This window comes from Hemicordylus capensis, chromosome 2 (genome assembly GCF_027244095.1).
Source record: "Hemicordylus capensis ecotype Gifberg chromosome 2, rHemCap1.1.pri, whole genome shotgun sequence".
Taxonomy (NCBI): Eukaryota; Metazoa; Chordata; class Lepidosauria; order Squamata; family Cordylidae; genus Hemicordylus; species Hemicordylus capensis.
The window spans coordinates 72,658,176-72,671,501 of record NC_069658.1 but is presented as its reverse complement, the minus strand read 5'-3'; the positions used below and the strand labels follow the sequence as shown (position 1 = coordinate 72,671,501).

At 41.8% G+C, this 13,326-nt stretch overlaps 1 protein-coding gene across 5 annotated transcripts in view; it reads right to left on the bottom strand.

Annotated features, from left to right (window-relative positions):
- Positions 1–13,326, bottom strand: part of FER (FER tyrosine kinase) — a 288,734-nt gene that overhangs the window by 108,654 nt on the left and 166,754 nt on the right. For all 5 annotated transcript variants that reach the window (XM_053296742.1, XM_053296743.1, XM_053296746.1 and 2 more), the window contains one exon: positions 6,899–6,993. In XM_053296742.1, the coding sequence (XP_053152717.1) occupies positions 6,899–6,993 (95 nt within the window). The remainder of the gene's footprint in view (positions 1–6,898; positions 6,994–13,326) is intronic.

Genomic DNA, 13,326 nt, shown 5'->3' with positions numbered 1-13,326 from the left:
AATGTCCAGCTGTTCAGGAGTTGCCCTGTAAAACCCAAGTGGTGGGGTTTTTTTTGGGGGGGGGTTGGGGGCACCTCACTGCTGAGAAGGTAAACAAAACTACTTTGTATTACTTCACAGAAGACAGCAAGAATTCAGTGTTTGCATTAATTAGGGATGTACAATACGATTCGACCTCAAATTGATTCGGGCTGAATCAGGGGCAATTCGGTGATTCGACCTTGAATTGAATCACCCTCAAAATAAAGGGCCCAATTCGGGGGTCCAAGAGAATCACCCCTGATTTGATCAGAATTTATTCAGGTTATTTGAGTGACATTTTGAGGCCCATTTTTCTGAGAGCTGGAAAAATAAGCCTCAAAATGGTGCTTTTTTTCATGGAAAGCTGGTCTACCAATTGGGATTGGTGAGTAGACCAGTCCTCTGCTCCGGACTTAGCATGTCAGCCTGCATCAGAGGACTGGTCTATCTGGTAGACCAACCCTCCGAGGTTGGCTGATGCATTTCATCCACAGTGGAGGGCTGCTCTACTTGCTGATCCCAATTGGTAGACAGTCAATCCCTGGAAAAACTCCATCACTTTGAGGCCCATTTTTCTAGCTCTCTCCGGAATAATGGGCCTCAAAAGGGTGCTCAAATCAACCATATCAATTTGAGTAATTTGAGGGTGATTCATTGAGGCAGCTAGCCAAGGCAGCTATTTTCGATGAATCAATCTGATGATTGTGCAATTTAATTCATGCTCAAACCGAATAGCAGAATCTGATTCATGCACACCTCTAGAATGTGCGTGTGTGTGTGTGTGTGTGTGTGTGTGTGTGTGTGTGTAAGACAGAGAGATAGTAGACAATTAGCTTCAATATCTAGAGGGCTTGATAGGTAGAACAATGGGAACACATAGAGAATAAAGGCTATGTTGGGGAATTCTCTCTCACTAACCACACATACTTCCTCTTACTGCTTCTGCTCTCATCTGTCCATAGTATAAACAAGGCAGAGATGCAAAATGCAATCCAACAACATTATTACAGAAATCTGGTAGAGTTCTAACTCCACTTCCCTCCCTGACTCCTCATTTGTAGATGAAAACCTCAAAGCTATTCCTATTAACATAATGACATTTTCTGAAGCAGTTGGGTCTTCCAGCAATCTGCTGCAGACAGAAGGGAGGAAAGATAGGAGAAACAGCTTCTGAGTTTGTGTTGTGAGTCTGAAGGTATTAAGAAGAAGTCCAAAAGTGACGGAGTAGTTCCGAGACACTTAGCACTACAATTCTGCATAAAGGTACCTTTTAACGAACACAGCTGGATCCTAGGAACTCTATCTACATAATAAGAACATTCATATAAATAATGTACAATGTTTACATTAACAAAAAAAGTCTTGCCCCTATTATCTCTCTTGTTTAGTGCACATGTGTGTACACATATACACACAAAACACCCAGAAAGGGGAGTTTTACTTGGAAATGGTGCTCCTGTTGTTGGTGTACCAGAGCTGGGACACTGTTGCAAATGGGAGTCCCTGGAGACTACAGCTCTTCAGAATGTGGCTCACTTTATCCACTGCAATCCCTGATTAAATTTATTTGGGTTCTACTGACTACAGGGAACCAGATCACACTTCAGCTACAATGGGGAAAAAATGTCCATGGCACCTGCTGCTCAGTGCCAGTTTTTGGAAGGTTGTTTGGAAGAGGAACAGATCCTATTGCCCTCATTGACCAGTCATGCTCCATTCCTTAACACAAATGAATGGGTTAGCCACTAGAATTAAACAAAAGAGAAAACTAGTAGCATATGTTGACATCCCATCTATATTAACATTCAGTTCACAAAATTGGTATGTTCAAATAAAATACCAATCACTGCCTGAACTGATTGTTTTGTGGAAAAGGTTTTAAACAATATACAGAGAGAAAATGCAGATCTTATGTTTACTCTAGGAGAGACTATATATACTATTGACCTAGTGCTGCCTGCAGCTACAAAACAATTACAATAATCTCTTCAAGTTACTTAACACTGTGTACTGCTTAAAGTAAAATTGTGCCACTGAGTTGGTGTTGACTCCTGGTGACCACAGAGCCATGTGGTTGTCTTTGATAGAATACAGGAGGAGTTGACCATTGCCATCTTCTGTGCAGTATGAAATGATGCCTTTCAGCATCTTCCTATATCACTGCTGCCCTATATACAGTATCTGTAATGTTTAAGAGGTTATAAAAATATGGCCTTATAGGAGGATATGTTCTCTTGCCAGTGGGTATATATAATATCAGCTTGAAAACCTACTTACAGCTACAGTCACTGAAAAAGTGGGAACGTGCCCGATTCTGTTACCCTTGGAATTGCCCAGGTAAAAGCCATTAGCTGTGGGGAGGGGGGAAACACCTCATGCTCATTTGAGAACTTGAGAAGTGTCCAAGGCTGGGTTTCCACATGTGGAGTCTCTCAAAGTGCGATTGCACAGAGGTTGCAAAAGCCTGCATTGAGAATAAACTATCTCTCAAAACCCTTTGTGGCTTCCACTTTTCCTTGTTTATTGCAAAAGCTATCTGTACTACAAGTCTAGTTAAGTTTTGGTTCGTATATGAAAAATAAACTCTTGAAATGGAACAGGGGTTGTTGTTTTTAAGTTCAGGGTTTTAATTTTTTTTTAACTCTATCCTCTAAGGAAAAATAAGTTGTGGTATAATCTAATAGCCTAGCCAGAAGAGAATGATAAAAGTGTCAGTACAGTTTCTTATGCAGTATGCTAACAGGCTTTGAACTTATATAATGTGCAAATTAAAGGACGTGGCTCCCATTTTGAACGATTAATGTGTATTCATAGTGATAATAAGTGGTCATCTTATACTCTCCCATCCTCATTTGTTTTGCAATATTAAGCACCAAATGAAACATTAGAGCAACCAAACATAACGCATTATGGAATGCCATTTTAAAGTACCCACAAATGCCTAATGCTGCATCAGCAGTATTTTGATGGATGAAATCAAAAGGAATAAGGTTTGAAATATTAAAGTCATAAAAAGCACACTGGCATGAATTTTATAGCTATATGCTGACACTAAAAAACAAGCCAGTGATTTAGTAAGACTATAATCTATAGTAAACCTTATGGAAACCATACACATTTAAAAGCAACAAATTAAGAAGTGAATTATGCTATTTGTTCCTAGCTATGAGCATAGTAGGGGATAAACAGGACATTAAAATGTGGAGCCTAAAATATTTCAGTTAGGTGTTTCCCACCCCCACTTTTTGAAATAAAGTAACTTTTTTGACCAGTCCCCCTTAGAAATATTTAACTTCTTTTTAGAGTACATCATAATAAAGGGAAGTAAAAACACTAATTTGTGGTGAAAGTCCCCAATTCACATGAACCCCTCTACAACATTATGACCTTACATCAGGGGTGGCCAACCTGAGGCTCTCCAGACACTACAGGACGACAACATTGCACCATCCCCAGCCACAATTTATTGCCACTGTTGATGAGCGGAGTTGTAATCCAACAACAGCTGCAGAATCTCATAGCTGCCTGATAGGAACACTCTGCGGCAGCTGAAGCTCTGAAAGATCACTTGAGTCATTCACCATGTGTAGAAGCCGTAATTTTGCCTGCCATCACTTAACCCATGTTTATGGTCATAGCAGTGAATAAAATGGCAGATTTTACTTTGAGAAAACGATTGGGATGATCTGCTTCCCAGAAGTAATGTGGGGGAAGCAGCTATTACAAACAAAGCAGTTCTGTGCATATTATTCTGGAACAGAGGTATTAAGTGTAGAAACAACTGAGCTCACATTGGCTGGGAGGTGGCCTCAGTGGCACACTAGGTAGTTTGGGCGCTCAGACCACGCCCGCCGCGAGGCCACCTGCCACCATGAGGCCGAACAGCCAATCTTACCAGTAATTCTAGCCGCCATGTGCAAAGTGGGGGGTGGGGGGTGGCAGATGAGTTGAGCAGGCATTCCCCGTGGTGGCAGCGGCAGGTGGAGCAGGAGCAGCCACTGGGCCTGGCCATTTGGCCCAGTGGCCCTTGAGAACTGTGAGCAGATCACCTGCACAGTGTGAATAGGCTCTATTTAAACTGCACAGGTGTGCTGGAGCGCCTTGCAGTTCTCAAGGGCCGCTGGGCCAAACGGCCAGGCCCAGTGGCTGCTCGTGCTCTGCCTGCCGCTGCCACCACGGGGGATGCCTGCTCAACTCATCTGCCACCCCCACCCCTGGCTGCGCACATGGTGGCTAGAATTACTTGTAAGATCAGTGGTTTGGCCTTGTGGTTGCTCACAGCAGAGGAGGAGAACCCCGGGCCTTTGGAGGACCCCCCCAGACCTTGGAGGCCACAGACCGGGGCCCCAAGGTCCAGGGGTAAGAATGCCTCTCGGTGGCCCATCTGGAAAATCAGGACTTTTGGATTAGCACTTTGCTAACCACACTTTTGGCTATTTTAAAACAGGGCTTAAAGCTGAGCAGCTTTGTTTCAGGCCAGGCTTTTCTCCTTTGCATGTTGAAACAGCAACTTTCTTGGCAATTGGCTCTTGCTTTCTGGTTCACCTTGCTAGGCACTCCTTGTTTCTTTTCTAACCTACCTAGAATCCTGTTTAGCCCTTCCTGCTTCTGTCTTCGGCCTATCCAAATCCTATCTGATCTCGCAGACTTTCTTCAAGGACTGATCCTTTGGTGTTGATATTTTTGACAATGTATAATCACACAGCAGCTTTACCACTTTCCTTTTCATTTGCCTGAGCCTGATCTTCTAGGATCTGGCCTCCTCATCTGAACCGCTGCATTACCATAGTCTTGTCCCACCAGTATTTTCTACTCACCCTTAACAGAAAACAATCCACACAGCTAGGCTCTTACAGAGGGCAAAAGCCAATCTATTTATTGCTTTGCAGTTTTATTACTTTATGAACCTGATATTATTAAACACTGTTATGGATAATTTCTACATTATTCATTCCCTGTGATATTTGGTCTGCTAACTGGTATATGTTTGAGATGGGAAGCTACAAGTGTAAGTAGGACAAAGTGGTGATAATTCAGGGACCTCAGGTGCTGTGTCCTAGTCTGGGAGGAGAAATACCCAATTAGGGTCAGGCAAACAACAAGATGAGTTGATGAAATCATCTAAGAGTTCTCTTAATTTAGTCCTAATCTATCCTTGCCTTAATTCCCTATCTGGCCTTTTTAATAAGCCATCTATCATTCCTTCAGGTTTCTTTTTCTTAGTCATTCCCTACTCTGCGACCTTCCTTAAGAGACTAGACATCCAATTCCATAGCTTCCCCACATTTGAGGATCTCTTCTAGTTCTCAGTTTGTCCCCATGCATGATTTTAATTCAGCCAATATGACAACTTGCTCTTGACAGAAGCTGTTTTGCAAACTGTTTAGTTCCTTGAGCAATTAACCAGCTCAGCCAATCGGTGTCAGAAACTTCATCACCACAAGTACAATACAATTCACCACAGTACAACTGATAATTGTAAATGACAAGGTGCTTAACTCTTACACTGGCCTCCATGCTTCTATTAGTAATTTAAATGTTTTTACTAGACTCCCAGTTCCATTTGTATCAGTAGAATGAGATTCAGGAATATGAAAAGCTGTTGGCAGTTTCTACATTTTATATTCATTAAGATCTACCAATGACAACCAGAGGTTGGTACAATCAAATCATATAAGTGCTTACCGTGTATTATAACTATAACATAGGTTTTACATTCGGGAAATATTCATCTTGAGAGTTAAAAGGTTCTATGTTTGGACTGAAGAATGCTTTCCCCCTAGAATTCACCTAAAATACTTAGAGAACTTAGCAAGAATGGAATAAAACACACTCTCCCTAGCTCTCTCTGCATGAATCTGATTTGGGTTCGCAACAGGGCCACAAGATTCAGTAATGATCACCAGAGGAAAAGCAATGGACTTTGCCCCCCATAACATCTAACAATGTGTGTCCCACAAAATGAAAACAATGTTACAAAGTCAGATTAGTTAAACTAAGTTATCATTTAGTTATCATTCATCCATGGGGGCGGGGGGCGGGACCACATGGAATATATCAGTAAGCAACTTTTTACAGTTCAAGATTCATCCTTAACAAAAATCTCCCTGTCTCTTTTACCTGATAGTGGCATATTGCTTAAAAGTAAAGTTGTGCCGACGAGTCGATGTCGACTGCTGGTGACCTCAGAGCCATGTGTTTGTTCGGGGGGGGGGGGTGTGTTGTAGAATACAGGAGGGGTTTACGATTGCCATCTCCTGCACAGTATGAGATGATGCCTTTCAGCATCTTCCTATATCGCTGCTGCCCAATACAGGTGTTTCCCATTGTCTGGGGAACATACCAGCAGCGATTCGAACTGGCAACCTCCTGCTCACTAGGCAAGTTATTTCCCTGCTGCGCCATTAGGTGGTGGCGGCATATTGCTTACCATTTCTTTATTCATTTAACAGATGCTATGGTTAATGATTTCCCTCCCTTTTTTGCGCTCAATAGCTATATTGCTATTTATATACTGAATAGCAGAGACTGAATACATCCTGTGATCTGGTCAGATTTACAATGGAAAATACATAGCAGCCATCACTTTGATACTGTCTCCACCTGCTGGCAAAAATAAAATAATCCTTTGATTCTGATAGCACAGGAATAATAGAGATTCTGCTATTTAGCCATAAAGAGCATTTTTTTAAAAACTGTGTGTGTTTGTGCATATGTGTGTGTGTGTTAGGTGTGTGCACAGAATGTATTTTGCGAACTATTCCGAGCACACGCACGTGTGTGTGTGTGTGTGTGTGTGTGTGTGTGTATGAAAAGCACAAAGCAAACAAAACCACAAAGAAATAGATAATTGAGTATTGTAAGTTAATAATATTACCTGGAACAAGCTCCATAACAATGTAAATAGGCTGCCTTTGAGTGCATACTCCTATAAGCTTTACAATATTTGGATGGTCATACTGTTTGAGTATTCTGCAAAGGGTACAAAAGGTTCATCACATCAGTATATTTCATTATATAAACCTTGTTTTATTTATACAGAGAAAACACATTTTTAAAATCTGTATATCAGTCAAACAAATATATTTCATTAAAACACAAAAACAGTCACTGCACAATTTAAATACAATAATCTCCCCCTAACAAGGCAAGTGCCATTTCTGACTTTTCTCTCAGTAACAGCTATCAGATATGAGAAGATGCAGGCAAAATTTGTGGAAAGGCAAATTGTCACAACTTTAGAATGGGCAGAAGGCCCAGGAGCAAAACTGGCATTTCAGTGGACCAAACACATATGGACCATCAGGCCTTTCTTCACCTCTAAGATGTGTGATCACAGGGATCACAGGGTTATTTGTGTAACCCTTTCTTGTTTTCTGCTAGTCTCTGGGGCATGGACTATTAAGTGTACAACAACTACTAGGATTGAGAAATTCATTTCTTTCTTGGAGTATCCCCTCTAGCATGACACCCCCTTGCCGTCTGCAGGGGCTCCACCAAACAGGTCCCCACTCAGTCCTGAGATTGTACCAACCACTGATTATTCTTTTTTTTAAAAAAGTTCTTTTATTTCAAGTAAGATTATAGCAATACATATAACACAATCAAGGATAACAATTATGTGTGCGTATAACTGAAGAAGAAAAACAGGTAATTTAAAAAATCCCTTACTCCCTTTAATTGCTACAGAATTTGCTAATGATTGTAAAGTTTGGGCGTTTTAGGGGGTGCCCAGATTCTCTTGTGTATTTAAAGTGTGCTGTCAAGTCTATTTCGACTCCTGGTGCCCACAGAGACCTGTGGTTTTCTCTGGCAGAATACAAGAGGGATTTACCATTGCCTCCTCCCTCACAGTCTGAGATGATGCCTTTCAGCATCTTCCTGTATTGCTGCTGCCTGATATAGATGTTTCCCATAGTCTGGGAAACACACCAGCAGGGATTCGAACCAGCAACCTTCTGCTTGTTAGTCAAGCATTTCCCCGCTGCACCACTTCTGTATTTAGAAGTAGTGGATGCTTCTAGGATGCTTTCTCAATTAGTTAATTTCAACTTTTCCAAATTTTTGGTTCAAATTAAAAATTACTTAGATTGGTGGTCTATGATTCCATTGAGTATTTGGGGTAAAATACATGTGATTAAGATTAATATAACAACGAGGTTCATATATATTTTAAGAGGCCTTCCAATTCTTGTACCTTCGTCATATTTTAAGCAAGTGTATAAATTAGTAAATGACTTCTTATTGCAAGGACACCCACCTAGATTTTCACTTAATCAACGCCAACTACTCATTGAAGGCACTGGGTTTAACTTTCCACATTTTCAAGCTTATCATTGGGCATTTATTCTATCTTCAGTCCTAGAGTGGAACAATTAGTCTCAGGTGGCTACACTTTGGGCACAGCTCGAAAGTTATTATCTGACCCCACTGAAATCTTGGCAGGTGCTGGGCTCATCATTTGTTCCATTGATCTTTGTCATATATGCCAAAAGGCATATATGGAGAATTTGAGGGTTGTAGACACAGTTTTGACCCCTTCCTGCATGGGAAGTTCACACTATGGTTGAATGAATGAATCAATTTATTACAGCCATAGGCCATACAGAAAACATGTTCTCTTTATGTTCACTATGGAAGAATCCCTGTTTAAAGATTGCTTGTAAATAATTTGGGGGCTCAACTAGGCCTCCCATAATGTCATTACATTAGATCAGTTTATTTCTTCTGAAGCTGTTTGCAAATCTTTTGACACCTTGAGAGCAGAGTTTGATCTCTAAATGTCAGTTTAAATGGCAGTTTATTCCACTGAAACATCTATTATCATGGCTTTTTGCTCCTGATGCAATTGCAGCTTCCAAAACTCTCTTATTAGATCTGGAACATCTATTGGATGCACCTAACCCTGTAACCCTGCTTTAGCAGAAGCTTAAAGACACTGATAAGATCAACATTGATTATATCCAAGATCTTTGCAATAATGATCTTGAATACACTATTCTATTAAACCAATGGCAGCTATCTTTGAAGGCAATGAAATGTGCCTCTTTTGATCTTAAAATGAGGCTAATACAGAAGAAACTTTTATTTCGTGCTTATTGGACATCTCAGAGAATGTTTAATAGGGGCTGGTTTCAGGCTTCTAGATGTTGGAGGTTTAATTTGTATGAGGGTACACTTACGCATATGGTTTGGTCCAGTCCAGTTATTGTTCCATTTTTGCTTGAAATCCATAAGATTGTTAATATGATTTTGCAGCAATAATTGCTTGTCAAGGAGGTTCATATTTAGTTGGACACATCCCCAGCATATAGAATCTAGCATTACATCAAGAATTGTGGATTCTTCATGCTTGGGGAGGTTGCCAAAAGGAACATAATACAGCACTGGAATGACAAATTCACTGCTAAATTGCAACTTTGGGTAATTGATATGTGTTCCTTGTCAGCATCTGAATTGGGTTTTCTTCCGACAGAAAGGTGAAGAAGAGGAATTCTCAACTATCTGGTTGAATTTCAATGAATTGTTCCTGGTTTTTAAAACAAAATAGAAGGTGTTTTTCTTTTCTTTTTCCCCCTTTTCCTTGGCAGGTTGTATTTTTACACCAACCACAGACTATGAGGAACAGCCTATACAGAAGGACCAGGACTGCTGGATACCCTAGCAGAAGACAGAGAGTCTTTGCTTTACTAATCCCTAATATAAATATAAAGCCCAAAATGGCTTATGCCCTGGGTATTTTAGAGAATGTCTTCGTCATTATGAGCCCCACTGCCCACTGAGGTCCATCTCCAGTTGTCGCCAGCTCGGCTGGTAGCCACATGGGGACAGGCCTTCTCGGTTGCTGCCCCGTGACTGTGGAATGTGCTCCCTACTGAAATATGATCCTCTCCATCTCTGACATTTTTTAAAAAACACTCGAAAACCTATCTCTTCATGCAAGCTTTCTCAGGTTTTTTTTTAATTTTTAAGTTTTAATCTGTTTTTAATTTTTGGATTGTCTAAATTGTTTTAAGATTCTTCCGTATGTTTTAACTTGTCTTGTGTTGTTAACCACCCAGAGATGGACATTTGGGGTGGTGTACAAATTTGACAAATAAATAAATAAATATATCTGTTGTGGTAAGGAACCGTGGTTGCCTTCCGCATGTACTTAGAGGCTGAAAGTGCAGCGTGTAATTTGGTAGAGCAAAGGCATCATAATGTAAGTAGTACCAAAGATTGACAGGCTGCTTACCTGTAACTTTGGTTCTTTAGTGGTCATCTGTCCTTTTACACAAATGGGCTTTGCATATGCATGGAGACCACATCAGTATCTTCCAAGCTGCTGATCTCCTCTTTTGGCGGGAAAGAGGAACCCCGCCCCCAACAGCTATATGCTGTTGTGCCACTCCTCATCCCTTCAGTCAAGGATTCCACCTTAAAAAGATCCCTGCAGGGAGGACTGGGGTTGGGGGGGGGGGCATGTAAAATGACTGATGACCACTAGAAAGACCAAAGTTACAGGTAAGCAACCTGGCATTCTTCAAGGTGGTATCTGTCTTTTACACAAATGGGAGTCTAGCAAGCTGTCTTACCTGGCGATGGGCCTAGTTCAAAATAGACTGAACAACAACCAATATTTATATACTGCTTTTCAACAAAAGTTTCCAAAGTGATTCACATAGAGAAATAAAAAATAAAATGGATCCCTGTCCCCAAAGGGCTCACATTCCAAAAAGAAACATAAGACAGACACCAGCAACAGTCACTGGAGGTACTGTGCTGGAGGTGGATAGGGCCAACTACTCTCCCACTGCTAAATAAAGAGAATCACCATGTTTAAAAGGTGCCTCTTTGCCCAGTTAGCAGGGAACTCTGCCAAAAGCAGCATCCCTATGAGCCCAGGAATTGATGGCATAATGCTGGATGAAGGAATGCAGTGATGCCCAAGTGGCTGCCTGGCAGATAGTTTCTAGCAGTATTGCTCTTTCAAAGTCAACAAATGATTCCATTTTCATGGTGGAGTATGCTTTGATAGTAGGTGGGAGCTTTTTACGTGCCAACTTCTAACAGTTTGATTGTGTAAACTCTCCACTTTGATGAGGTTTGTGTGGAGATCTGGCAACCCCTCCTTTGGCCTTCATAGGACATGAAAAGGGATTTGGATTGCCTCCAGGCTATGGACTGCTAAAGGTCAAAGGCCAAGGCTCACACCATACATCTAGAAGGTGTAGCCGATGCTTCGTTGGTGTAGATGGGTTTTGGAAGAATGCAGGTAAGTTTTTGCAGGCTTTTAATTAGTTTCCTGTTTTCACTGGCTTTTTATTAGAATTTTTGATAATTTTAACAATTTGTTTTAATAACAAATTGTTAAAATTATTAAAAATTAATAACTGTTTTATGCTGTTTTTATGTCATGTATTTTAATCTGTTTTGACTTATAAATATTTTAAATTTTGTACAGTGCCTAGAGATGTACATATCAGGGAGTATAAAAATATGATAGATAGATAGAGTAAGTGAGTTAATTGGCTGTGAACGGGGGAATGCAGAGACCACCTTTGGTAAGAACTGAACGTCTGGTTGCAGAATCACCTTGTCCAAGTGGAAAAAGTCAGGTAGGGAGGATAGGGAGGGAGGGAGCAGCCACTCTTAATGCACGGAGTTTGCTTACTCTGCACACAGAAGTGATCACTACCAGAAGTGCAACCTTTCAGCTAAGTAGGCAACGTCTGCCATGGATAGAGGTACAAATGGGGGGCTCAACAAACAGGCCAAGACCAAAGGGAGATCCTGTGCAGGGGCCATGAAATGGTCACCAAGGAGGACATGAGCTAGTCCCTTGAGAAATTATTTGACTGTAGGATTATGGAACCAGGAGCATTCGGTCTTTGGTGTGTTTGCGCCGATTGCCACAAGGTGAACTTCATGAGGATAACTTCAAGCCTGAGCGTTTCAGGTATAAAAAGTAGGAACTAACTTGTTGAACTGTTAAGGAATAAGCATTAAACATATGTTGATTTGCAAAGGCACAGAACCTCTTCTACTTGTGTGAGTAAGAGTCTGTGTTTGCAGGCTTTCTGGCTGCCCAAAGGACCTCTTGCAAATCTTTGGGAAAGGAGTCAAGATCCTCCACACGCTCAGATGGAGGGACTCATCCATCTGATGTAGAATTTTTCCTGGCTTGAGAGAGAAGGTGCATATGCATTGGGATATGAATTAACTCTGTGGCCATCTGCCATAGTCAGGGAAACCATGTTCTCCGGGGACACCATAGTGCTACTAAAATACAATTGGCCCTCTCCCACTGTCTGTTTGGATGTCTGAAATCCCTTCTGAGCATGGAAAATTGCCAGGAGGCCCTAAATAGTTTATGTGCCTGTGGTGCTCTGCAGTAGTCCAGTAGCCGTTCAGATGCAAGCTCCCATTATGTGTGCCCCAAAACTTCTCAGAAGCATCTATGGTGATCCCCCATTTTGGGAAGGGCGGATGAAATCAGTTGCCATACAACAGGTTGCTTAGATGCATTCACCAGTTGATGCTCAGTTGTGCTCTGGTGACCAAAGAAGAAAATTGGAGGTACTGAGGTACTGTCTGTAGGGTGTTGGGATCCAAGAGATGGTATAGATCTGCCTGTTCTGGATGGGGTTACACTCCCCCTAAGAGATCAGGTTTGTAGTCTGGGAGTGCTCCTGGATCCCAAACTCTCCCTGGTTTCTCCGGTTGAGGCTGTGGCCAGGAGTGCTTTTTATCAGCTGATGTCTAAGATAGGTCGGAGGCCTCTGTCGTGCTGTGGGATTGTAAAATAACAGGAATAAAAACCCTGTACAAATGGACCTCGTTATCCACAAATTTGATATCCACGGATTCGTGTATCCACAGTCAGGAAAAAGACACCCAACCTCGGCATACGCCGGGGCGGGGGGACGACAAACATGCCAACCTCGCATATCCGCAGGTCAGAGGTGGCCAGAAATGACCGTGGACTATCTTTTAAGTCAGCAGACACCAGGGAGGCAGTGGATGCTCTGAACCATGGTCTGGAGGCTATTCTGGACTGGATGGGGGCAAACAAACTGAAACTTAATCCAGATAAGCCGGAAGTGCTCTGGGTTGGTAAAACTGATTATCCAAGTAGTGAGGTAAATCTGGTCTTGGATGGGGTCACACTCCCTCTGAAAGACAAAGTCCACAGCTTGGGCGTGCTTGCGGACCCAACACGGTGGTGTGCAGAAGTGCCTTTTACCAGCTACAGCTAGTGCGCCAGCTGCGACCCTACTTGGAGAAGTCGGACCTGAACTCAGTCACTCCAAATTGGACTAC